The sequence below is a fragment of the Triturus cristatus genome, chromosome 3_2 (assembly GCF_964204655.1).
Source record: "Triturus cristatus chromosome 3_2, aTriCri1.1, whole genome shotgun sequence".
NCBI lineage: Eukaryota > Metazoa > Chordata > Amphibia > Caudata > Salamandridae > Triturus > Triturus cristatus.
The window spans coordinates 590,464,074-590,490,180 of record NC_140584.1 but is presented as its reverse complement, the minus strand read 5'-3'; the positions used below and the strand labels follow the sequence as shown (position 1 = coordinate 590,490,180).

The 26,107-nt window shown below is 45.6% G+C and overlaps 1 protein-coding gene across 15 annotated transcripts in view; it reads right to left on the bottom strand.

Moving 5' to 3' along the window:
• LOC146857785 (myotubularin-related protein 9-like) overlaps positions 1–26,107 on the bottom strand; it is a 452,543-nt gene that overhangs the window by 30,209 nt on the left and 396,227 nt on the right. For 8 of the 15 annotated variants that reach the window (XM_085648410.1, XM_085648404.1, XM_085648414.1 and 5 more), the window contains 4 exons: positions 14,866–14,991; positions 14,347–14,520; positions 9,964–10,181; positions 7,544–7,705 (listed from right to left, as the gene is read on the bottom strand). In XM_085648410.1, coding sequence (XP_085504536.1) covers positions 7,544–7,705; positions 9,964–10,181; positions 14,347–14,520; positions 14,866–14,991 — 680 coding nt within the window. Of the gene's footprint in view, positions 1–7,543; positions 7,706–9,963; positions 10,182–14,346; positions 14,581–14,865; positions 14,992–26,107 lie in introns of all 15 variants that reach the window. The other 7 variants (XM_085648408.1, XM_085648401.1, XM_085648400.1 and 4 more) reach the window with 1 other exon arrangement.

Here is a 26,107-nt window from a genome sequence, read left to right as displayed (position 1 = left end):
GCAACACGAAACCGGAAGCTTCCTTAAATGCCCTTTAAAAGTCAGCTGTGAAAACGGGTACAGCTGACTTTTAAAGAGCCTTTCAGGAAGCTTTCCGACTGTGCCATGTGTGAGGTCGCAGAGGCCAGAGGCCGGCAGTAAACACAGAAGATGGCTGCAGGAGCATACGTAGTGAATACGTATTTAATACGTATTCACTACGTATGCTGCTGCGGTCATCTTCTGTGTTTACTGTCAGCCTCACTGGCAATGTAAAAATAGCATGGCAAGGTCCGCGGGCTGCCAATGAAGGCCTGCTGGGCCGCTGGCTGCCCGCGGGCCTTACTATGAGTACCACCAATCTAGCAGGTCAATTTTGTTGTTATTGCAGCAAATGATGAATCTTTTCCATTTGCTGCATAGCAAGCTCTAGTAGTGGGGCGTCTGGCTTCTTTAATAATGTTCATACAGTCCGGTGGGAGGTTGAGGTAACCGATCTCTAGGACTTCAGGAGCCAGATTGCTAGATCAGTTGAGCTGGATCTGGGTGCCTTATCTCTCCATGGTTCTGTGTCAGCAGCTTTGGGGAGAGACGTAGTTTTTGGTGTGGAACTACTGAGAGTTTGAGAAGTGTTGTGAACCATGGTTGCCGCGCCCATGTGGGAGCAACTAACATCATCTTGAGGGACTGTTGTCTGAGCTTGAGTACTACTAGCGGAATGAGTGGGAGTGGCGGAAAAGCGTACGCAAATCTGCCTGACCAGTTCATCCATATCGCATTTCCCTTGGACAACGGGTGTGGAAACCTGGCAGCAGACAGGTTGGGCATTTTGCGTTTGCATGTGTGGCAAACAGATCTATGTATGGGTGGCCCCACATTTTGAAAAATAGTTGAAGAACTTGAGGATGAAGTTCCCATTCATGTATCTGGTGTGTCTGACGACTTAGCAGATCCGCAATCTGATTGTATACTCCTGAAAGATGTTCTGTCAGAAGATATATGTTTTGCGGAATGGCCAATCTCCATATGCTTTGCGCTAGTTGAGAGAGCTGCAAAGAATGTGTTCCTCCTTGTTTCTGTATATAATACATTGCTGTTATATTGTCCGTGCGGACCAGGACAGTCTTGTTGAGGAGATATGCCTCGAATGATTTTAAGGCTAGAAATATTGCCAGTAATTCTAGGTGATTGATGTGGAGCACTTTTTGTTGATTGGTCCACCTGCCTTGAATTGGGTGGGTTAGGAGATGGGCTCCCCAGCCGGTGAGTGATGCATCCGCTGTTAGCACTATCTGTGGAACTGGCTCTAGGAACGGCCGCCCTCTGGAAAGGTTTTGTGTGTTCCACTACTGCAGAGAGGGATGTGTGTGGCTGTCCACCAACACCAGATCTATTAGTTTACCTTGAGCCTGGTTCCACTGAAGTGCTAAGTATTCCTGTAAAGGGCGCATCTGAAGTCTTGCGTGAGGTACCATGAAAATGCAAGAGGCCATCATTCCTATGAGCTGCATAAACACTCGAGCTCAGAGGGAATGATGGGGTCGAACTTTTGTGATGAGGGTTTGCATACTGGCTATCCTGGCTGGACTGAGGTATGCTAGAGCTTTGGAAGTGTCTAGTGTGGCCCCTAGATACTGATGTAGGTAGGAGGGCTGTAGACGTGACTTGGTGTGGTTTATTGTGAACCCCAAGTCGTGTAGCAGCTGAATTGTTTGGTAAGTGTGGTGAACACACTGGTTGTATGACTTGGCTTTTATCAGCCAGTCATCCAGGTATGGAAACACATGAATCTGCTGTCTTCGCAAGTGTGCGGTTACTACCGCAAGGCACTTTGTGAACACCCTGGGTGCTGTGGTCACTCCGAATGGGAGAACTTTGAACTGATAGTGTTGGCCGTCCTCTGTAAACCTTAGACATTTCATGTGAGCAGGGTGTATGGGAATATGGAAATAGGCATCCTTAAGATCTAGGGCCATATGTAGGTAAATTACATTTACCGATTCTTAAATACCGAATTTTACCGATTCGGTATTTATGAATCGGTAAATGTAATGTAGGTAAAATATTACAGAATCAGTAAGTGTCGTTATTTTAGAATCGGTATTTACTGATTCGGTAATGGCAACTGGCTTCCCATTCATTCCTATGGGCCTGGAGGCCCATAGGAATGAATGGGAAGCCAGTTGCCATTACCGAATCGGTAAATACCGAATCGGTAATGGGGGAGGCATCATCATGGGTGGCAGGGTGTCACATTGACACCCTGTTGCACCCCTGATTCGTCCATGTGTGCACATGTGGCACACATACATGCCCTAAGGGCATGTATGTCTGCCACATTGCACACTTCAAAGTGCACAAAAATGCTTTTTTACAGCTATTCGTCATTTACCATCAACTTTTAGTTGGTGGTAAATAACGAATCCCCACACCAACGACACACTCCCCCTACATCTCATTTCAGGATTCGGTATTTACCGAATCGGTAATTTTACCGATTCGGTTAATTACCGAATCCTGAAATGTGCCCCCTACATACCAAAAGCCTAAATACCGGTCGGTAACGGGATATTTACCGAAAATCGGCCGTTACCGACCGGTATTAGGCTTCCTACATATGGCCCCTAATGTGGCAAGGAAGTCGCCTTGTTGAAGCAGTGGAAGGACTTGTTGAAGAGTGATCATGTGAAAGTGATCTGACTGTATGTAGAAATTGAGAGGTCTGAGGTCCAGTATTGGTCAGAGAGTACCGTCCTTTTTGGGGATTAGAAAATACAGGGAGTAAACCCCTGTACCTTGATGCTCTAGGGGAACTGGTTCTATTGCATGCTTTTGAAGCAGTGAGAGAACTTCCTGTTTGAGGCACTTTAGATGTTCCGTGGACATCGGACGCTGTTTGGGCGGTATGTTGGGGGGAGTTGCAGTAAGTTCCAGGTAGTAACCATACTGGATAATTTGTCTTACCCACCTGTCTGTAGTGATGGAATTCCAGACAGGTAGGAACTGTGAGAGTCTCCCTCCGACGGAAGTGGAATGGTCTGGAGGGAGTAGAGGGAAGTCACTGTTTGTTAGTGGGGGAGGTGCGAGTGTTGTTACCTTGGCCTCTCCCTTTGTTGTTATTTCCCCTGTACCCACCTCTGAAATATCCCTTGTTGGGGGATGTTTGTGTGGGGCTTTTATAGGAGGAGGAAGCAGTGCCTGTGCTGATGTTTTTGGGTGCGCCACTATAAAAAAAGCAATGAAAGGAGCCTCATATTAATGGAGACTGTAATACTCCCATAGATTTTGCAGTCTGTGTCTTTTTTCATTTTTTCTAAAGCTGTGTCTACAGCTGGGCCAAAAAGTTGTTCTTGATTGAACGGCTGATTCAGGATAGTAGTTTGCACTTCTTGTTTGAAACCAGAGATGCGCAACCATGCATGTCTGCGTAATAACATACTAGTGTTGATAGATCTAGATACGGTGTCTGCTGCATTGAGGGCACATTTAATGGATGCATTTGTAATTAACTTGCCCTCCGGAATCAAATCATTGGCTTTGTCCTTATATTGGTTAGGCAAATGCTGCATTAGTTCTTCAAGCTGGTCGCAGTGAGCCCTATCATACCTGGCATAAGCTATTCTCCAGTGATTAGCTGCCTGACAGGCAACACGTTTGCCTGAAGCGTCTAGTAGTTTAGACTTTTTGTCTGGAGGTGGAGCATCACCGGAGGTTTGAGAGTTGGCACGCTTCCGTGCATTGGTCACTACCAGTGAATCTGAAGGGAGTTGACCTTTAATGTAGGTGGGATCATTGGAGGCGGGTTTATATTTTTTATCAATCCGAAGATTGAGAATCCTGGTCCTGACAGGGTCTTTGAAGACGTATGGTGCATGTTTAATGACACCTTTGAGCATGGGTAATGTTTGTACTGTCTTTTGTGACTGTGCAAAAGTATCTACCAGGAAGTCTTCCTCCGTGGGGTCTGAATGCATTTGAAAGCCATGATATTGGGCAGCCCCAATGAGCTGACTAAGCCCAATGTTGTCATCTGGGGGAGATGGCCTTGTGGGGTATGCATCTGGATCAGGAAGGTCTGGAGGATCTACAGGGTTATTGTAGTCGTCGCATGTGTCCTGTGGTATGTTAGTGTCATCATCAGGATCATTGAAAGGTTCATTATGTGGACCCCCACCCCCTAGGTCATCATCATCCTGTGGGGGGGTGAGTATGGAGGAAGAATGGGAGACTTTATAGGAGGGAAAGGCTTAGTACAGAAGAACAGGAGAAGAGGGTCTTAGTGTTGAAGTTGCAAAGTCTCTTTTCTTCACAGGCACCTCATAAGTGTGTGGGGGTGTCCAATTTCCTCTTCTTGGTTGGGAGACTGATAATATGGCCTGTTTTAGGGTCCACATGCAATGTCTTTTGTTTCGGATCAATAGGATCTGGTAGAAACAGTCCTTCCTCATTGGCACCGATTTTTTTGGTTCCGAACGCGGCTTGTATTTCTGCTCTGGAGCCTTACACGGGGTTTTCGGGTCCTTCGGCTTCGGTGTCGAGTCGGAAATCTTTTTCTGATCCGAAGGTTTTTGAGGTTTGGTCGGATCCGAGGCCTTTTGGTGCCGAAGTGCTCGGTGCCGAGGACTTTTTTGTGGGAGAAGGATGTGTTCCCAATTTCAGCACCGACTGTGTTTTTGGGGCACCGACGTGCGGTCTGCTCGCTCCCGAGCCGCCGGAAGGCTTCTCCTTTGTCTTCAGAGCCGGGGCTTCTGAAGTTGGCTTTTGGTCGCGACTAAGGCCTATAGGCGAAGTCTTGACTGGACCCTTCTTTTTTTTCAGGTAGGGTCGGGGCAGGGGCAGTTGTACTCACTCGTTGACCTGGAGTGATGTGGCCATCAAAGTCATCTGCTTTGGATACGATGTCAAGATCCTCCGAATCCTCTGCCTCTGGAACGTCGGGCCTTCATCGAAAATGTCTTCTGCCACCGGTGCAGCCTGTTGCCCCATAACGTGTCATCGAGCCCGGCGTTCACGGATAGTCTTCTTGGACCGAAAGGAGGCACAGGCCTGTCAATCTTTTTCTTCGTGTTAGAGCGAGAGACAAAGGTTGCAGACCTTGTGTTGGTCGCTGTGTGGAAATTTAGCTCCACAATGGGGGCATTTTTTAAATGGAGTCCTTTTTTAAATGGAGTCGTAGGCCTGAATGGCGTCGATAGGCCCAGCGGGCCGCGTTGACGACCGGAATCGAGTATTTAGAGTTAGCGCGTCGAAAGGCACGCAAACGAAAACAATACCATCGAGTTTGCGATGGTGTGTGTGTCGAAAAGGTTTGGAAACACGGCACCGAATGGGAGCGCTGAAGTTACATCTGAACACGATGGCGAAAAAAAACAATCTGAGGATGGAGTCGATGCCCATGCGCACTATCGTCCAAGAGAGGAGTCACCTATCTCGTGACTACAAAAGACTTCTTCTAAGACAACAACAAGGTGCAAGCATCCAAGCCCAACACCAGATGGCGATCTATGCAAAAGTATGAATTCTGGAGCTCATATGCCTCGAACGCTAAGCATCATCAGTGTAGGAGATGATCATGTACCCAAGCGCTCCAATGAGGGTTGAAAAGTGGGCAAATGTAAATGTTGAATAGTACACGGCAAAACGAGGAACCTTCCGTGGGTCCACAGTTTACTCCTTGAGGGGACTGATATGGGATAAGTGTCATAAACGTTGACCATCCTGTAGTAAAGGAGTCAAACCATGCCAGCCCCCTAGTCCTTATAGCTGAGCTCCTTGATTATCTTAACACTATCACTTCCTGGATAGTATGGAGTCAGCCTGGAGCTGCATGACACTGTCTATTGACCACAAAACCAAAAAAAGGGTTTTCAGGTCCTATGTGGCTAAATCAGAAGAGAAGGGAGAGAGTGAGACAAAAGGACGATAGGTAGTCCTGTCACGAAGGAAGGGAAAGGGGAATCCCTCCTTTCAGAACTGGGGCCCTCACACACCCAGCCAGCTGGGTGTCATGCTTCATCATAGGGCATGCTACTCGTCAGGTCGGTGCTGCAATACCTGATGGGCACCCTATGAGGGGCTCTTTGGCGTAGATCTTTTATTCCTTGCCGTATGGTGCTGTGGGTGTGAGGGACCTACCAAGTGTAGATGTGTTGAAGTGGGGGTCAGTAGACCGTGCTGAGATTAAAACCGGGACGGAAGTCCAGACAGAATAATTTTAAAGAAACTGGCTTCCAACCTGGTTAAAATAAGAATGGCGACTACCCGATGCTATGTGTCAGGATGTTGCGCTCAACTCCATATGGTCAACATGTTTCTTGCCTTAATGTCAGAGTTATCTAACGGCAATTCTTCAGGACCTAAAAGTGATTTGTAAATCTACACTTATGGTGATGTTCTGGTTGATCTAACCTTGATCTACCACACAATACACCTAGAGGTGAAGTACCTGTAGATGTGATGGACAACCTATTGGGAAACAAACAACAAGGTAAAACAGTAGTCATAGTCTGTATTCCTGCATTAAACATCACTCTCCCTTGTGAAAAACCATGTAAATGGACATAACTCATGAAGTGCACCACATGGTGAATAGTAGTGAATAAAAGCTAGCGTCATCAACGATATGACGTTAGCATTAAAAAAAGAGGTTAATAAAGTGCTAAAAACACAGGCAGGAAGGATCTCCTGTATTAGAAATGGTAGCTTACATATATCCCAAACCTTTTGACTCACCTAAATGCTAAAATAGCCTGGCCCCATGAGAATTCGACAGGTCAAGACACGTGGAATTTTCACTTTTAGGTCCTGAAGAATTGCCTTTAGATCACTCTGACATTAAGGTAAAAAACATGTTGACCATATGAAGTTGAGTGTAACATCCTGACACATAGCATCGGGTAGTCGCCATTCTTATTTTAACCAGGTTGGAAGCCAGTTTCATTAAAACTATTCTGTCTGGACTTCCGTCCCTGTTTTAATCCCAGCACGGTCTACTGACCACCACTTCAACACATCTACAATTGGTAGGTCCCTCACACCCACAGCACCATACGGCAAGGAATAAAAGAGCCCCTCATAGGGTGTCCGTCAGGTATTGCAGTGCCGACCTGACGAGGAGCATGCCCTATGATGAAGCATGACACCCAGCTGGCTGTGTGTGTGAGGGCCCCAATTCCGAAAGGAGGGATTCCCCTTTCCCTTCCTTTGTGACAGGACTACCTATCGTCCTTTTTTTCTCACTCTCTCCCTTCTCTTCAGATTTAACCACATAGGAACTGCATACCATTTTTTGGTTTTGTGATTGTCTTGGCATGTATGTTGGACCTTAAAAAAGTCTATAGTCCCCTCTTTTTGGTTTGACTGCCTAGTGACCCACGGGAGCACTGCTTCAAAATTCTCAGTATCAAGTCTGGTGCCAAGGGATATTCTAAGGTGAGTAATCAGCAGTTAGATAGAATATCCACTGGAAAGATCCATACCGCAGGTACGTAGCATGTTCGACTCTGCCCAGCCTCTGAGTGTTCTTTGGACCATGGAGGAAAACAACTATAAGACTGGTTCTTACCTCTCCATGCACTGTGCTGCCAGGCAGGCAGTGCTGAGTGCCTCCTTTACATGAGACAGCCATTTGCAGCTCTCCAGCTTGCTGAGCCAGCGGTCGACAGTGAGTGTTGGGTCATTGCAGGCCTCCATCAGCCGGATGAAGCTCTCCTGCAGCAGACGGCCTCTGTGGGATGAGAAAGGGGCACGCACCATTCATCGACTTTGCACAGTGTATGTGCACTGATCTGTACACTGGGCTACAAAGTTTAGCATGTACCTAATATATACACAGTGCCTATTCCATGCAAATAACTATGTTGTTAAGAAAGAACTATGTACACTATTATTGGTGTGTTTGAATGTATTGTGCTTTACAACGGATTGTAGAATATCAGTGTGTATCATGTTAAGCTTTTGGGTGTTTTTTATGCTGGTGTCCAAGAAGTGCCTGGGGCTTTTTTGTCAGGCTTCATGATGTACTGCACAGTAAATGTAAGAAATTGGATTTTTAAATGTGGTGCTTGACTATCGAGGAATAAATACAACTCTGGTCAGGATGTACCCTCAAAGTCACTAAGTTAACCCTAGATCAACCCTCTAGTAGCTACGGCAAGGATCATACAGGCTTTACTCAGGACAATGTACAAAAGTATTTATACAGTACCAAAACAGTAATAAAGTTAAAATGCAAAACAAAAAAAATTACAACCCAAATTAGAAAAACATACTAAAATGTAATGAAAAAAATTAGACCAAAATGATACAAATCCAATTAGTGGAACCAAAGACATACCCTTAAAAAATTGTAAGTGTGAATAGTGCCAAGAAGCACAACGTGCCATTGCTAGTAAATGGTGATGGTAGACCAGGACCTGGGTGCAATTTGAGATTGGCTGTGATTTAGCTGGGGGTCAAATGCAGGTTTGCCCTGGTCAAAGATTTTACCTTCTGACTTAATTCTTTAAATCCTAACCCACCAAAGGAGTACACTTCAAAAGCCCCCCAGGACCTCAAGGGAAGCACTAAGAGGTTCATAGGGTGTCTGACAAAAGTAAACAGCCTGGTCCTGTCCAGGTCCAGTTGCCACTGGTCAGTTGGGCAGTTGCAGGAAAGGCGTATTGTAACTTGTTGTATCCCTGGAGCTTCAACAGGAGGTCAGCCTTATGTCTCTTGGAGTCCACTTTGTCTTGGGTACAAGAGGGAGAGCAGGTCCCGTCCTTCGAGGAAGCTCTCAGGTCACAGGTAGCAGGTCTGGTTCTCTTTGTTCTTCCTCCAATCCAGCAGAGTTCTGAAGTAGATACCTGGAGGTGCCACATTTATGCCTGGCACGAGCTAGAGTTTAGGAATTACTTCTGGGCATGTTCTAACCAATGGGGTAAACGTTGCCGGGCCTACCCTACCTACTTTCAAAATTTTCAAGATGGGGAAAAGTCTTTGACCACACTCAGCCTGGGCTCTCAAGGCTGGGGATGTGAGTGGGGAGTGTATTATTGTAATCCTAGAAAATCCAGTTTAAAGCAGCCACTGTACCCACAACAAATCCAGAAACAGAACACTGGTAGGACAAAAGGTGGACTCTTCGGCAACCAGACAGTGGATACCCCAAAAATGTTTTGGCATCCTGTTCCCTTCCATTCAAGGGCACCCCAATTGTTATATATAAGACCCAGTGACAAAGGGGCGACCTATTAATTTTTAGAAGTGAGATTTTAACCTGCCAAGAGGGTTTATTTTGACAGGTCGAATAGCAGTTTTTACACTGCTACAATAAGACTACAATGGTAGGCGTGATGCCATGTTTACATTGCCACTGTAGTAGATGGCACAATAGGTGTTGCAGTCTACTAGTGACATTTAACTTAGAGGCCCTGGGTACACCTTGTACCATATACTAGGGGTTTATATGTAAGCTAAATATGCAAGTTAGGAGTATACCAATTATATTATGTTGAAAGAAGGAGCACATGCACTTTACCACTTGTAGGCAGGGGTAAAGTGCACAGAGTTCTACAGCCAGCAGAAACAATTAAGGCAACAATCTGGGGGTACACCACACAAATATGTTCATTTCCTACAGTATTCTACCAAAAAGTTGAGTTTGAAATATTGTGCTAAAAATATTTTAGCCAGTATATTGACTATAAAAATATCATGAAGGTAAGTATTTAAGTGTAAGCATAGCATATGAGACTCCACATACGCTTTGTACTCTTTACTCTCACACACAACAGTTATGCATTGGGGCGCTACAATATTGGTACACAGAACGTTATGCCACAGGTTTGATGTTCCAATGGGGTCCAATTCTGTCAGGCCCTACAATAACAAGCTACCATTCTTTACAGCTGTTACTCCACGGTGCCATGATGCTGTGGTACTGTTAGCCAGGAGGCCATGGCATGCAGCTGTCAGGCCAAGAGGCATTTCTTTCAGTGTGGCTACCTTTCCAGTGGTCGGTGCAGCCTCTTCCACTGTGGATAGTTGGCTTTGGACTCAAATCCGCCTCCCATCATGCGCACCTGCTTGGCAGCCTGCGCCGAGCGCGTGTCAATGATGAAGCCTCTGTCTCCTCCCTCCAGCACTGCACTCAGCAGCGTCTCATCTTCGGGGCAGCGCTTCCCGTTCGGGCCGGTCAGAGGCTGTGCACTTCGAAGCATCACCTGTGAGACACAGGAAGCAATTGGGTTTATTAATCTCATAACCTTTCATGGTCATTCACCTTCCCGTGCATTAATGAGGGCATGCCACTGCGAAGCAGGCCTCCTCCACCAGGCTGAACACGGTTAGCTCTTTGGAGAATGGCAGCGATTCGCGGGGTCAGATATGGCTGTTTTTATTTACTTGACACACATATATATATATATATATATATATATATATATATATATATATTACCTACTGGCGGTCGCCAGTAGGTAGTTATAGTTAGGACCACGTTTCCATAGGAAAACCTCAACATTCTATTTTGAATAACTTTGGCGCCGGTCGACGAATCCTCGCGAATTTCTCAAAATAGGTGGGGCGCTACGCTCCGCTCCTACCCTGAAAGTCTCGGGGGGATTCGTCAAGCGGGGGCTGAGATAAAAGGGGGGTCCCAAAACGCGTTTTTCCCATGCATTTTTCCATAGGACCTTTAGAACGAGCTACAGCCCGAACGGCTGAACAGAATTACTAGAAATTTGGCAGAGAGGTAGTCCCTAGGTCAAGGAAGTGCCTTTTGTAGGTTTGGTGTAAATCTGTTCAGTAGATTCTGAGAAAATAGCCTTTAAATCAATATATATATCTGAGCCCGCTTACGGTACGCTTACCGTACGCTTACCGTACGCTTACCGTAAGCTTACGGTGGCGTGCGCGAGCGCAATTCTGATTGGCTCTTAGATCTTAGTAAACATTCGAATCGGCCGAAACCAGGAAGCGGCGTCCGCCATTTTGTCTCTCGCACTGAGTGTTGTTTATCAAACATGATGGCCAAAAACATGTTACGGGGCTGTTTTGACAACTCCCTCCCACATAGTCATGTTGAGGGAGTCCCCAAACATCCCCCAAGAGCAAAAACGGTTTTATTTTTTTTTCGGCAATTTCGCGGGGTACGCTTACCGTACGCTTACCGTACGCTTACCGTAAGCTTACCGTACGCTTACGGTAAAAAAATAAAAATAAAAAAAACACTATCCACACTTACCCCACCCCCTGTGCTTTTGGTGGCCGCAGGCCACCAAATGTGCAGGGCTTATTAATAGAGAAAAAAAACGTAATTTTGGCAACATGAAATTATAAAATCGAAATAAAAAAAACACTATCCACATTGACCTCACCCCCTGTGCTTTTGGTGGCCGAAGGCCACCAAATGTACAGGGCTTATTAAAGTTGATAAAAACCGTGCACGGAACGAACTGCGTTAAGTGGGCGCGCACGCCACAAATGGCGTAAAGTAACTTAGCATTTAAAAAACCGTACAAATTCACTGAAAAAACCATAGGTTTCACACACGTTATAGTTAGGAAATAGCATTTAAAAAACCTTGCTAATTCACTGAAAAAACCATAGGTTTCACACATGTTATAGTTAGCTGGACATTTTACTGATAAAAAACCAATGAAATTCCCCCGTTATAGTTACTGTAGGCAACTATAACTCACGCGACCGTAATCCTCTGCTGATGACATATGTGTCTTTATGAAAAAAAAATATTTGTAATATATGTATAGCTAAAATTTAATGGAAGAAGATATGGGCAAATAAGTGTCTAAATACAGTATTAGCATCAGCAGAGGATTGCGGTCGCGTGAGTTATAGTTGCCTACAGTAACTATAACGGGGGAATTTCATTGGTTTTTTATCAGTAAAATGTCCAGCTAACTATAACATGTGTGAAACCTATGGTTTTTTCAGTGAATATATATATATTCAGTGAAAAAACCATAGGTTTCACACATGTTATAGTTAGCTGGAAATTTTACTGATAAAAAACCAATGAAATTCCCCCGTTATAGTTAGTGCAGGCAACTATAACTCACGCGACCGCAATCTTCTGCTGATGACATATGTGTCTTTATGAAAAAAAAATATTTGTAATATATGTATAGCTAAAATTTAATGGAAGAAGACATGGGCAAATAAGTGTCTAAATACAGTTTTAGCATCAGCAGAAGATTGCGGTCGCGTGAGTTATAGTTGCCTGCACTAACTATAACGGGGGAATTTCATTGGTTTTTTATCAGTAAAATTTCCAGCTAACTATAACATGTGTGAAACCTATGGTTTTTTCACTGAATATATATATATTCACTGAAAAAACCATAGGTTTCACACATGTTATAGTTAGCTGGACATTTTACTGATAAAAAACCAATGAAATTCCCCCGTTATAGTTACTGTAGGCAACTATAACTCACGCGACCGCAATCCTCTGCTGATGCTAATACTGTATTTAGACACTTATTTGCCCATATCTTCTTCCATTAAATTTTAGCTATACATATATTACAAATATTTTTTTTTCATAAAGACACATATGTCATCAGCAGAGGATTACGGTCGCGTGAGTTATAGTTGCCTACAGTAACTATAACGGGGGAATTTCATTGGTTTTTTATCAGTAAAATGTCCAGCTAACTATAACATGTGTGAAACCTATGGTTTTTTCAGTGAATTAGCAAGGTTTTTTAAATGCTATTTCCTAACTATAACGTGTGTGAAACCTATGGTTTTTTCAGTGAATATATATATATATATATATATATATATATATATATATATATATATATATATGCTGTGCTCCCACCAATAGGAGTGAGGAAGCACTTTTAAATTGATGGATAAAGAAAAACCTCCGGTGTTAGGCATTTGAGAAAGGCATACCCGCCGAAACGCGTCATGCAGTTACTACAATAAACGGACTTCTCCTGAGACCCCGCTGTGTCCCCTTGTCTGTTTCTTAGACCCTGTGGTATATTTGCATGTAGCCATTGACACGCAGGGGACCCGTCCTGAAAGAGTCCTGAGGCAACATTGGCAAAGGCGATTGATTCAGTTCCAAGGTATTGGAAACCTGGGGACCGCCGCAAGCGAAGAGGAACACAGGTACTGCTGGTGAAACAGCCCGTGACTTCACGGAGAGACGCAATCACTGTATCGGCGTCTCCGGGTATGTTCCAAACTCGGCATTGTGGTAGGACGTAGGGGGCCAGGAAACGGATGCATTGTTGTAAATACAGACCGGGGTAACGAAAAGAACTGTACACTACCACGTCCAGGAACAATTAGCCCATACTCACCATGAGGATATGAATTAATGAGGCTGAAAAATGCATGATGGGAATTGCAGTCCGGGATGATGTACTGCTAATGCTCTTTCCCATGGACTTTGATCAGCTGTGCTCCCACCAATAGGAGCGAGGAAGCACTTTTAAATTGGTGGATAATGAAAAACCTCAGGTGTTAGGCATTTGAGAAAGGCATTCCCGCCGAAATGCATCATGCCATTACTACAGTAAACAGACTTCTCCTGAGACCCCGCTGTGCCCCCTTGTCTGTTTCTTAGAGGAAGAGACCCTGTGGTATATATGTGTGTGTATATATATATATATATTTTGTCGAACACCGAGAGGTATGAGTGCTCTTTATGTACTAACACAACAGTGACACAATGGCCCTACGATTAATAAGAGCAGAGGGTCAACTGAAACAAATCACAGAACTGATACTCGGCTAGCAGCATTCCTGCGTGGAAGCTCACACTGCAGTGCTCTACAAGCGGACCATGCCTACGACTGTAGGGCAGGCATTAAATATTATACAAAATTCTCAAGGTGTGAAAATTCGACTAAAGGTCAAAGTGTCTGTTAAGTTACTGTGGTCAAATGACATGTGATGTCACATCTTGTGATGTCATCACCATGCAATCAGCAGGTCAGATAGTGTAATGCCTCCTCTGACGCATTTAAGATTTTGGTAATAGGACACCACTGCAGGAGAGAATCATATGGCACTCCCATGTCCCTCTAAGGTGAGCATTAACAGATAATAGCTTCTTATAATTTGACATGATTTACAATGCTGCTATAAAAACATCTGCTGTGCTAAGAATCCATAGTATTCTACAGTAGGAAAAGTCTCCCCTTCCGCTGTAACTACCACCCCCAAATGATATCCATTTGCTGAGGAAATGAGTGACCAGTCAGTATACCAAGTTCATGACACCGCTCGCCAGTCTTTATTGCATGATTAATTTATACAGCTGATTCTGCAGTGAAACCAAATATATGTGCAAAATTAGAGTTTTATTAGACTGTATTACTGAGTGAAATATAGGCAGTTACTCACAGTGCCGTTCTTTCTGTGGTAATAACTGAGAGTTGGAAATCTGCCCCCATGGCGGAATTTAGCGCTCTTTTTTAATGCTTCATCATCTATAGACCTGGGCACAATGACACCAGGTGGGTAGGTAGCGCAGACAGCAAAATCCTCATTCACGTCACTCCACCGCCATGCATCAGTCTGTGAACGGAAAGATGGCCAGTCAGTCTCCATGGCTGTAGGTATTCGGTGGTAGTCGGTCTGAAAAAGTAAGTATTAGAGGGAACCACCGCCTCTCTCCCAAAGGAACAACCCACCTCGCCCCGCCCCTCTTACAGTGTCACAATCCTAGTAGCTTACTCCCTTGTCTGAGGCTCTTCTCCCCACACACTATCACTTAGAGAAATCCCAGTGTGGTAAACTCGCCCTCCACCGTTCAGACCTCAATACTGGGCACAAAAGCAGAATTCCTCCGGAACGCAATGTTACCTGCCCTGAGCAAGCAGTGCCAAGGGACGACTACCACACTTGCATGCTACTACTCACATCAGACAGGATCTCCTGGTAGTAGTGCTGCAGTGGGTAGAGGTGCCAGCCGTCCTCCAATCTCCTGCCACCGGGCCTGAAGAAGAAGGGGTACGTCTGCATCACTGACTCCAATGAGGACAAAGCCTGTGAAGAGAGGCCAGAAGCTGTCAATCTCCCTGTACACTGACTCAGAGATAGACTGTGCTGATAGAAAAGAAAATATACCGCCATCTTGGGTTGGGATAGAATCAGTCATGATTTAAGTTTTATTTGCAATCAGTCTTTTGGTCTTTGCATAGACAAAATATTCCCAGTGTCCGATCCGGCCTTGTTAAAGGGGTGGCAGACTGGCTGGAGAAGGTTGTTTGTGGCCATACGGCAATACGTAAAAATGAAGAGATCAAAATAAAGAAACCCATAATCAACAGAAAAAAATATTAAAGGAATAATTACTTTTTTATTTTCAAGAATATAGATAAACAATAACACATTTTTCATTACTATTAAAATGGGAAAGCGTTACGATTAAGAGTAAGGGTAAGATACAACTTAGTGTAAGAGATAGGAGTTAACTTAGGTTTAGAGAAGAAATTAGTGGTGCAGTCAGACAATTTCGTAATTGTTTTTTCATTAACGTCAACACACATTTAAATTTAATACATTGTTTATAATTTTCTGCTCCGGTTTCTATACAGCCAACAAACAACAACTCCCAAACTACAACCCCCCCAACACATGAACAGTGGTACCCCTAATTCCACCAGCTCAATATCTTCAACTGCAAAAGCACATTGTCGACAGAGCCCACCCACATCCCCCTGAGCGACTACAGTCCATCAGAATTTTGTTAGCCAGTAGAATCCGCAAGGACGATAACTCCCTACATTCTTCAGTCAAAAAGTCCAGAAGTGGACAAGTACAGTACCAAACTTCAAATAGCACAGGTTAGTGATTCGCAAACGTTTTAGAACCACAACCCACTTTTTAGAACGACAAACGTTCGCAAGCCACCTAACTTCAATGCAGTGGCGTAACACAGGCCCCCGCAGCCCCTGCGGAGCGGGGTGCCAAGCTTCAGGGGGGCCCTCCACGTACCTTGCAGGGGCCCCCCCTCAAGTTTCGTTACGCCATTATTTCAATGGACATGAGGAGGGGCGATTTTTGAAAGTAACGAAAGCATCGGGTGGTAGCGCATTGTCATTCATAGACAGCACATTTTCCATTGAAATGGCCACTAAGTTTGCACAGCGTACATTTTTACTGATAAACCTTTAAAGCATATAGCACTCAGATGATAACGTGTTGAAATCGGGTTTTTGTGCATATTTATCATTTGTGCATCACCAAGTAAAGTGTCTTGGTCTGTTTTAATCATCAGTCTTTGTTTCCAACACACTTCAAAGTTACAAAACAAATGTGCTTCATATTTGCTCTCCTAGCTGCTGAATGAATATACAAACAACATGCTACAGCCTTACCTTTCACACTTCCTGTACTCCAGCAAAACTGCCACATAATTAAGGCTCCCTGTTTTCCGCTTTTACTGATTTTTACAATACGGACAGAAAGGAATATGCTACTTACCAGTATGCATCTGTTCTTGGCATGTAGAGCTGCAGATCTACACACTTTTGCATAGATCGCCATCTGGTGTTGGGCCCGGATGTTTGCAGTTTGTTTTTCCTCTTGGAAAGTCTTTGGAAGTCACGAGGTCGGTGACTCCTCTCTTGGTTCGTATTGCGCATGGGCTTCGGCTGCATCCTCAGATTGTTTTTCGCCAACAGGGAAAGATGGAGCGTAGTAATCACAGTGAAGAAACCCATGTGTGTTGTATCTAAATAAGATAGACTGGAACAGATACAGGTAGCCGGGGAGGCGGGTGGGCGTGTGTAGATCTGCAGCTCTACATTCCAAGAACAGATGCATACTGGTAAGTAGCATATTCCGTTCGAGGCATATGAGCTGCAGATTACACACTTTTGCATAGACTATATAGCAGTTCCCAACCTTAGCGGCGACTACCCGTATCCGTTGCAGTAGTTTGAAATAGTGTTTTCAGTACAGCCTGGCCCACACTAGCTTGTTGCTTGGTTTTCACATCTACACAGTAATTTTTAGTGAAAGTGTGCGGTGTTGACCATGTAGCTGCCTTGCAGATATCATCTAATGGGATGTTCCCTAGAAAAGCCATAGAAGCCCCTATCTTTCTTGTAGAGTGGGCTTTAGGGGGAACAGATAGCGTGCGTTTTGCTTTGTGGTAGCAAATCTGTATGCATTTTACAATCCACCTAGCTATCCCTGATTTAGAGATGGGGTTGCCTTTATGAGGTGTAGAGAAAGAGACAAACAGTTGCTTTGTCTTTCTGAAAGGTTGTGTTCTCTGGATATAGTAAAGCAAGGCCCTTTTAACATCCAGTGTGTGTAGAGCCCTTTCTGCAACAGTTTGAGGTTGCGAGAAAAAAAACGGTAATTCTACTGATTGGTTTAGATGAAAGGGTGAGATGACTTTGGGTAGGAATTTTGGGTTGGTACGGAGGACAACCTTGTTCGGGTGCATTTGGAGACAAGGTTCTTGTATTGTAAGTGCTTGTATTTCACTGACCCTTCTAAGGGAGGTGATGGCTACAAGGAAAGCCGTTTTCCATGTGAGGAATTGCAGTTTGCATTTATGCAAGGGTTCAAAAGGCGGTCCCATTAGCCTTGTGAGCACTATATTTAAGTTCCACACAGGTGAGGGTGGCACCCTGGGGGGAATTATTCGTTTTAGGCCTTCCATGAAGGCTTTAATGGCAGGCACTCTGAAAAGTGATAGGTGCTGTCTGTTTTGTAAGTAAGCGGCAATTGCTGCGAGGTGTAGCCGAATGGATGTATATGCTAGGTTACATCTTTGTAGGTGTAGTAAGTAGCATATGATGTGCTGTATGGATGCGTCTAGAGTGTTGATTGTGTTGTTGTGGCAATAAACAACAAATCTTTTCCACTTGGCAGCGTAGCAGGCTCTAGTGGTAGGACGTCTAGCTTCTCTGATAACATTCATACAGTCGGGGGGAAGGTTAAGGTATCCGAACTCTAGGATTTCAGGAGCCAGATCGCAAGGTTGTGCTGAGCTGGGTCCGGGTGTCTGATATCTCCATGGTTCTGGGTTAGGAGGCATGGTGAGAGGTGTAATTTTTGGTGTGGCACTACTGAGAGTTCCAGCAGCGTGGTGTACCATGGTTGACTAGCCCATGTTGGAGCTACTAGAATGAGTGTGAGGGAGTGCTGTTGTAGCTTTCGCACCACTAATGGAATTAGTGGGAGAGGTGGAAAGGCGTATGCAAATTTGCCTGACCAGTTCATCCATATCGCATTGCCTTTGGACAATGGGTGTGGGTATCTGGCGGCGAAGCTTGGGCATTTTTTGTTTTTGTGGGTGGCGAATAGGTCTATTTGTGGATGCCCCCACATTTGAAAGAACGGGTGAAGAACTTGCGGGTGAAGTTCCCACTCGTGGATCTGCTGCGTCTGTCTGCTGAGCAGATCTGCCATGGTGTTCTGGACTCCTGGGACATGTTGGGCTAGGAGTAAGATTTTGTGTGGAATTGCCCATCTCCATATGCTCTGTGCTAGTTGAGAGAGCTGTGGAGAGTGTGTGCCGCCTTGCTTTTGGATGTAGTACATGGCGGCCATGTTGTCCGTGCGGATAAGGACTACCTTGCTTGATTTTAGGGCTAGAAAGATTGTCAGTAACTCCAGATGATTGATGTGGAGTAACTTTTGTTGCGGCGTCCATGTGCCCTGCACTGTGAGGTGTAGTAGATGAGCTCCCCAGCCGGAGAGCGATGCGTCTGTTGTCAGGATTATTTGTGGAACCGGGTCCAGGAACGGTCGACCTCTGGAAAGATTTGTGGTGTTTCACCACTGCAGGGAGCGATGGGTGCGACCGTCTACCAACACCAGATCTGTCTGTTGCCCCTGGGCCTGGTTCCATTGGCGCGCTAAGCACTCTTGGAGTGGACACATCTGGAGTCTTGCATGAGGCACTATAAAAATGCAGGAGGCCATCATCCCTATTAGTTGCATAAACACTCTTGCTGGGAGGGAGTGTTGAAGTATGAACTTTTGACGCAAAGCCTGAATGCTTGCGATCCTTGCCGGATTGGGGTAGGCAATGGCTTTTGGGGTGTCTATGGTGGCACCGAGGTATTGCTTTATGTGGGATGGTGTTAGTTGGGACTTTTGGTGGTTCACCGTGAAGCCTAGTTGGTGAAGTAGCTGGATTGTAGTGGCGGTGTGGTGTACACATTGGTTGTAGGACGCTGCTTTTATGAGCCAGTCCAGGTATGGGAAGACGTCAATGTGCTGTCTTCTGAGGTGTGCCGCCCCTACTGCTAGGCACTTGGTAAATACCCGTGGTGCTGTTGTGACCCCGAATGGGAGCACCTTGAACTGGTAGTGTTGCCCGTCCACTACAAATCTGAGGTACTTTCTGTGGGCATGGTGTACCGGAATGTCAAAGTACGTGTCTTTCAAGTCCAGTGTGGTGAGAAAGTCGTTCTGGGAGAGAAGCGGAAGTACCTGCTGAAGTGTTACCATGTGAAAATGGTTTAAATGTATGTATGTGTTTAGAGGCCGGAGATCTAAGATAGGTCGTAGAGTCTCGTCTCTTTTTGGTATCAGAAAATATAGGGAGTAGACCCCTACATTTTGCTGATCGTGGGCGACCTGTTCTATTGCGTGTTTTTGTAGGAGGGAGATCACCTCCTGTTTTAGTAACGTGGAATGTTCTTGTGACATTGGGCGTTGCCTGGGTGGAATGTTGGGGGGGGTAGATGTGAGTTCTAGGCAGTACCCTGAACGAATAATTTGGATCACCCACTTGTCTGATGTGATGGACTCCCAGACGTGAAGGAAATTTTGTAGTCTGCCCCCGACCGGAGTGGGATGGTCTGGGGGGAGCAGGGGAAAGTCATTGGGTAGGTGGTGTGGCAGAGCGGGCAGTATTTGTTTTGCCTCTGCCTTTATTGTTATTTCCTCTATATCCGCCTCTTTGATAACCTTTTGTGAAGGTGGACTGAGGAGGGGATTTGTAGGACGTGGACGCGCTATCTGAGGAGTAGCCTCTGCCCGTGCCACGAAAGAAAGAGCGGAGAAAAGAGTGTCTAGGAGGGTGTGACTGTAGGGCTCTCATAGATTTCGCCATATCTGTATCTTTTTTCATCTTCTCGAGGGCCTCATCTATCTTTGGCCCGAATAAATGTTCCTGATCGAACGGGTGGTTTAATATAGAGGCTTGTACCTCAGGTTTAAAGCTGGACACTCTCAGCCAAGCGTGTCGACGGAGTAGGACACTGGTGTTAATGGCCCTGGAAGCTGTGTCTGCTGCGTCTAAGGCACAGCGTATAGAGGTATTGGTTATGACCTTACCCTCTTGGATTAGTTCATTGGCCCTATTTTTATATTTTTCTGGGAGATGGTGCATGATGGTTTCTAGCTCATCATAATGCGCCCTGTCGTATCTGGCCAATAGCGCTTGAGTGTTGGCGATACGCCATATGTTAGCTGCCTGTGACGCAGTGCGTTTTCCTGATGCTTCCAGGAGCTTTGATTCCTTGTCAGGTGGTGGTGCTTCGCCTGACGCCTGGGAATTTGATCTCTTTCTTGCGGTGGGTACCACTAGGGAATCCAGTGGCGCAGGCCCTTTGATGTAGGCAGGATCTGTAGGGGCGGCCTTATACTTTTTTTCTATACGTGGATTTAGGACCCTAGCCCTGACTGGGTCTTTAAAGACCTCTGGCGCATGTTTTATTACCCCTTTGAGCATAGGTAGTATAGCAGTAGACCTATGTGTTGTATCAAAGGTGTCTAGGAGGAAATCTTCCTCTACTGGGTCAGTGTGTAGTTCTACCCCGTGATAATGTGCCGCCCTCTGAAGTAGGTGGTGAAAACCTAGTGAGTCTTCTGGTGGTGATGGCCTGGATGGATATAGGTCATCTTGTGGGACATCTGGAATGTCTGGATTATTATAATCATCCCATGGGTCTGGGGATCCTGTAGGGGTGGGGTCTTGTGGCACATCTGCTGGGTCGTAGTATGGGTCCCCCTGATCATCATGGTCTGGAGACGGGGTCGGAGAGCGATGAGGCAGGGAAGGAGAAGGTGGAGGAGGCGGAGGTGGAGAGGGTGGAGGAGGTGGAGGAGGCGGGGAAGGCACTCTGACAGGGGAGGTAGCACAGTCCTTCCTCTTAGGAGGTGGAGGTGGAGCTGGTCTGTCCAAATATCTCTTTTTAGAAGACAGTGCCAAATGTCCAGTTTTTGGATCCTTGGTAAGTGTCTTTTGTAAAGGATCCGGTTTAAAAAGTTCTTGGGACACTGGTTGTTCGGTCAGCGCCGACGTTTTCGGGGCCGACAGCTTCTTAGGCTTGTCTGTGCCGTGCTTTTTGGGAACCTCCGATTTTTTGTTCGGTGCCGATACAGGCCTCGGTGCGGGAGTGTCGGTGCCGGGGGCCTTATGATGTTTGGTCGGCACCGAGAGGCTGGGTTTCGACACCGAGGGCTTTGGTGTGGAGCTTGTTGTCGAGGTAGAGGCCGATCTTTTCTTCGGTGCCGAAGGGTGTTTTTCGGCACCGCTGACAGGCTGGCTCGAGCCCGAGCCGCCGGAAGGCTTACTTGGCTTCGTCACCGGGCCCGAAGGTGGGGTGTTCGAAGCAGTATCTTTGGTCTTGCCTAGGCCCGAAGGCGAAGGCGTGACCGAAGCCTTTTTGGGTGTCGGCGCGGGTGTGGGAGGGGGTATTTTACTCACGACCCTCTGCGCCGGGGTGATGTCCTCCACATCCGAGTCGTCGGCTTCGGAAGCACTGACGAGGTCCTCTTCGGTGTGCTGGTGTCCCGGAGGTTCGACGTCGTCCCCGAAGATGTCAACTGTAACGGAGGTCGAGGAGTGCGCCATTGTTCTTCTGGCCCTTCGATCTCGAATAGTCTTTTTAGATCTAAAAGACTTTCAGGCGGGACAGTCTCGAGCCTCGTGTTCAGGGGAGAGGCAGAGGTTGCACACCTCATGAAGATCGGTGTGGGGGAATTTGGACCCACATCGAGGGCACTTCTTGAATGGAGTCCTTTCCAGCAGCCGGGACCGGAGCCTGGAGAGGCCCGAAGGCCGCCGTCGATGACTGGAATCGAAAGTGCGTCGAAGAAGAAGGTGATTGAGGAGATTAGTATCTAAACAATACCGCGGAGAGCGAGGATTTCGCTTCGATCGTCGAACTGGAATGTTCGGAGCCGGAGCGCGAAGTATTACATCCGAGCCCGATGGCGGAAAAAAACAATCTGAGGATGGAGCCGAAGCCCATGCGCAATACGAACCAAGGGAGGAGTCACCGACCTCGTGACTTCCAAAGACTTTCCAAGAGGAAAAACAAACTGCAAACATCCGGGCCCAACACCAGATGGCGATCTATGCAAAAGTGTGTAATCTGCAGCTCATATGCCTCGAACACATGTATTTTCTTGTCTTTATTTATTTTTAAATGTGAATAAAGACGGAAATTGAGTTGCTTTTTTAAAAAGTAATTCTAAATACTGTCTGCCATAACTACCAGACCACTAGCAGTGTGTATTGATAGGTAAAGGGGTTAAAAAAATAAAGGAATTTTAGTAAAGAGGCTTTAACAGCAGTAAATATGAATAAGGTTGAAACTGAAATTTGCATATTTTCATATAAGTGCATTGATTTATCTTCTGAGGGTGTTCATAGCATTGAAACCTGGCAGGTATTCACTAAAATACTAATTTCAGCTTAATTTTTTTCACAAAACCCAAAATAAATATGGATAAATACACATGGGGAAAGGATGTAGCCTAAAGGCTAGAGTGGTCGACCTCGGAGCTGGGGAACAGGGTTCGAGTCTCGGCAGAGGCGCTCAACATCCTGTGATTCTGGGCATATCACTTAATCTCCCTGTGCCTAACAAAAATTAATGTGTTTGTCTGTAAAGCGCTCTGATACCTTTGGGTCTAGTTCACGCTATATAAAACTCCGAAAACAAAATTGCAAAATATCTATATATAAAAATAGACGGAAATGCCCAAAAATAAATACCATAAAATTGGGGGCCAAACACATAATTCACTTTAAAAAATCCTCTCACTTTGCAGGCAGAGAAAGTAAAGTAAAAATCCCATGTTAAAAGAATAAAAAGAAATTTATCTGATGACATAGCTTGACATTGACCTCTGGCACTGGTAAATGTGACAAAATAAACACAGAATTTAAAGGCATCTTTTTTGATTGTTTGGACTTTCCAGACCAAAAATTGGCTCGCGAACTACTGAGAAACACTGGCCCAGGTGATGTTTTCTATACCTCGCATGGACCATATTGTTGGATTTGAGGTACCAAAGGCATCCCCCATTTGGCCAAGAAAGACCATTGAGCAGCTCTTGGATTGTTTTTTCCCTCTGAACCCCACCATCCCCACCAGTCACTTTCAAGCATCCATCTTAGTAGAACGCTCTGTGGGATCCTTGGCATTTTGAAGCCTAAGATCTTACAGCTCTGTTTATGGATACAATCCCAAAGACGGTGTGTTATGATGCCCACATTCTGTCCAATTTAAGGTCCTGTTACTCTAATCAAAAGACACACAATTGATGGACGGAATGCAGAACAAATCAAAACATTCACCCCCAGTCAAGAGATCTGGGTTAAATCCATCATTCTTTTGTTCACCATGTCACCCCAGTTTAGACCTGGCCATATGCAAATCAGTCTTGACCCTGTGCCTCATGGGAACAGTCCAGACCGAACTGCCAAGCCAGGTTCTCCTTGGACCGCAAACAAATTCTCTTTTTTAATGTCAGTTGCAGTCGATTTCATTCTCTTCTGTTTTTTCAAGACTTTTCTCCACTTTTCTCTCTGAGGTCTATGGTGCTTGTCTGCAAGAGAAAAATCAGGTATTTCCTCTATATTTTGCATCTCTCCCGCCATGGTGAGTATTTTTTTTTGTTTTATTTTAGCTAGTGATTACATCTGATAATCCTGTCTTCGGAACTGGAAGAATAGGTAGAATGGACGGTCCCGTGACTAGCCACATCATGTGATTTAAGGAAATGTATAACCGGACAAAATGGACCTTTTCCTCTGTAGTATAATTGGTTGCCTGACAGATCTGCCATAAGGGGAAAGAAAGACCTTTGAAAGACAAGTCACTATTTTCCTTGCTGACGCCCTTATTCTCTTCATCTATGGAAAGTGCTGTATTATTGCCAGTATATCTGGTGTTCTAATCCGCTGAGAGGCAGATGCCGTAGCTCGATGGCTCCTGTCAAGCTCAATATCATCTAAGCAGCCTATGAACCTAGTCATTTCTTCTGGCTCCACTGCTCCCCTTCAGATTCTGATGTTGTGGCTTCAGTGATTCACTAGACCCACTATATGCCCCTGGAGAATTCTTTTTTGTTCCTTTAGAACAGTGAAATCAGGTCTCAAGAATTCCTTGTTCTTGAGCTCAGCCACCACGAGATTCTTCCGGGGAAATGACCTGTACATCCAGAGCATTTGGTACGTCCTGCAATTCTTAATTTAATGCCCCTTCAGGGAGAAGAAATCATCCTGCAGATCTTGTAAAAGTTTCCTCTGTGAAGTTCCTCGTTAAAGGAGCATCACTGTCCCTATTGCCCATTGATGATGGATCTGCAGGGGAAGAGTCCATTTATTCCTTTGTTGGACTTGGAAAGGAGTTCTTTGACTGGTTGATCTCTCTTTCCTCTATAAGACACCACAGTTATTGCCTACCAAAAAGGTCAACTGAGTTTTCCTTTTGCACCTGCACCTAAACTGCATTCATTTGGCCACCTGGCTCCCAAAACCAAAATAGAGCCTCCTGCAGCAATGGCACTCACCAGCTGAGCCGAAGCCAACAATTGCTATTTCATTACGGACTCCCACGGGGGAACGTTCCTTCCTGGGAGACAAGAGTCCCACTCAAAAGCACGTCCCTTGCTTGTTGGGCAGTAGTGCGTCTCTGTATCTAGGCTATATGATCTGGGTAGAGGTCACGCAGCTCCCCTTCGCTCACTGCTCCCCTGGTGGACCAACCTTATTCTATCTTCAATACTCTTTGCCTCAGTCTCAACAAACACTAGTTGGAAGTGTCAGTCATGCCTGTCAGCACTCTGTGCTCATCATCCAAGGACTCTGTCTGCTGTCCTGATGGTAAATCCTCTTGGATTCAGTCTCTACGAGGCTCTGTGGTCACTCTCTCAGAGAACAATACTGACCTCCAGGTTCCAGAAAACTTTGGAACTTCTACTATACTGTCCCTGTGTTGCACCACCTTCCTGTTTCTCATCTCCTTGGTCTGCCAGACGCACCTTGTCCTCAGCCTGTGCTCCACAAGACACTTCCCAGCTGCCTGTCCCAGAGACTTCACCCTTAAGCCCTCTGGGGTCCTCTAGAATCTCCAGCTGGTCTCCTTTTTCATGGTGGTGTCCACTGTGTGTCCCTCTACCAGACCCCTTCATGATCATTCTTCCACCAGCCTCTATCCACCTGGAGCCCTCAGTGCTGGGCTTGGAGTTACTCTGTGCTGTACTGCTTTTGTTGCAGCTGCCATCCTATACCCATGTTTGTCAGCAGAAGCCCTGTTGTCGCCTGCAGTGTCCCCACTGCCTCTTGGCTTGAGGGTCTCCACTGTGGCTGCCACATCCCCGCATTCCTACCTTTCCCTTTGGTCCTAAGATCTCCAGGCTGTACCTGGTGATCGGAAATGGGTGGATGGGAGAAAACAATGTTCTTCTCTTTCAGTCATGCATGCTGTCAACACGGTTTTAGTTAAATTATCCGTCACTATTGAATTTCTTCATTTTGGCGATTTTCATTTTTAGGTTTCACCTACAGGCAGCTTTTAGCAGTCAGTTGTCGAAAGACCTATTGCGGATCATACCAAAAACATACAGTGGGCTCAGAGCCGACCCACTGCTTACCATTGGTTGCCTTTATTTTAACTCTCATTGCTTTACTTCTTATCCAATGGCTTTCCTTCCTCCTCTTTGTTTCTGCCCCTTCCCTGGAATATATCCTATTTACCATCCTTTTGATTGGAAACTTGTATTCTTGCACTGCTAACATTCTGGGAACTGCTTTTTAGGTCTCGCCTACGCAGCGCGCATGAACTCCATAGGAGGACCTTAAGCCGTCGCTCTGCTCTTTTTGGAAGCACAGACTTGTGCTTGTGGCAGCATTCTCCTTGTGGGTGCGCGCACACGCACGCTCGCACCACTC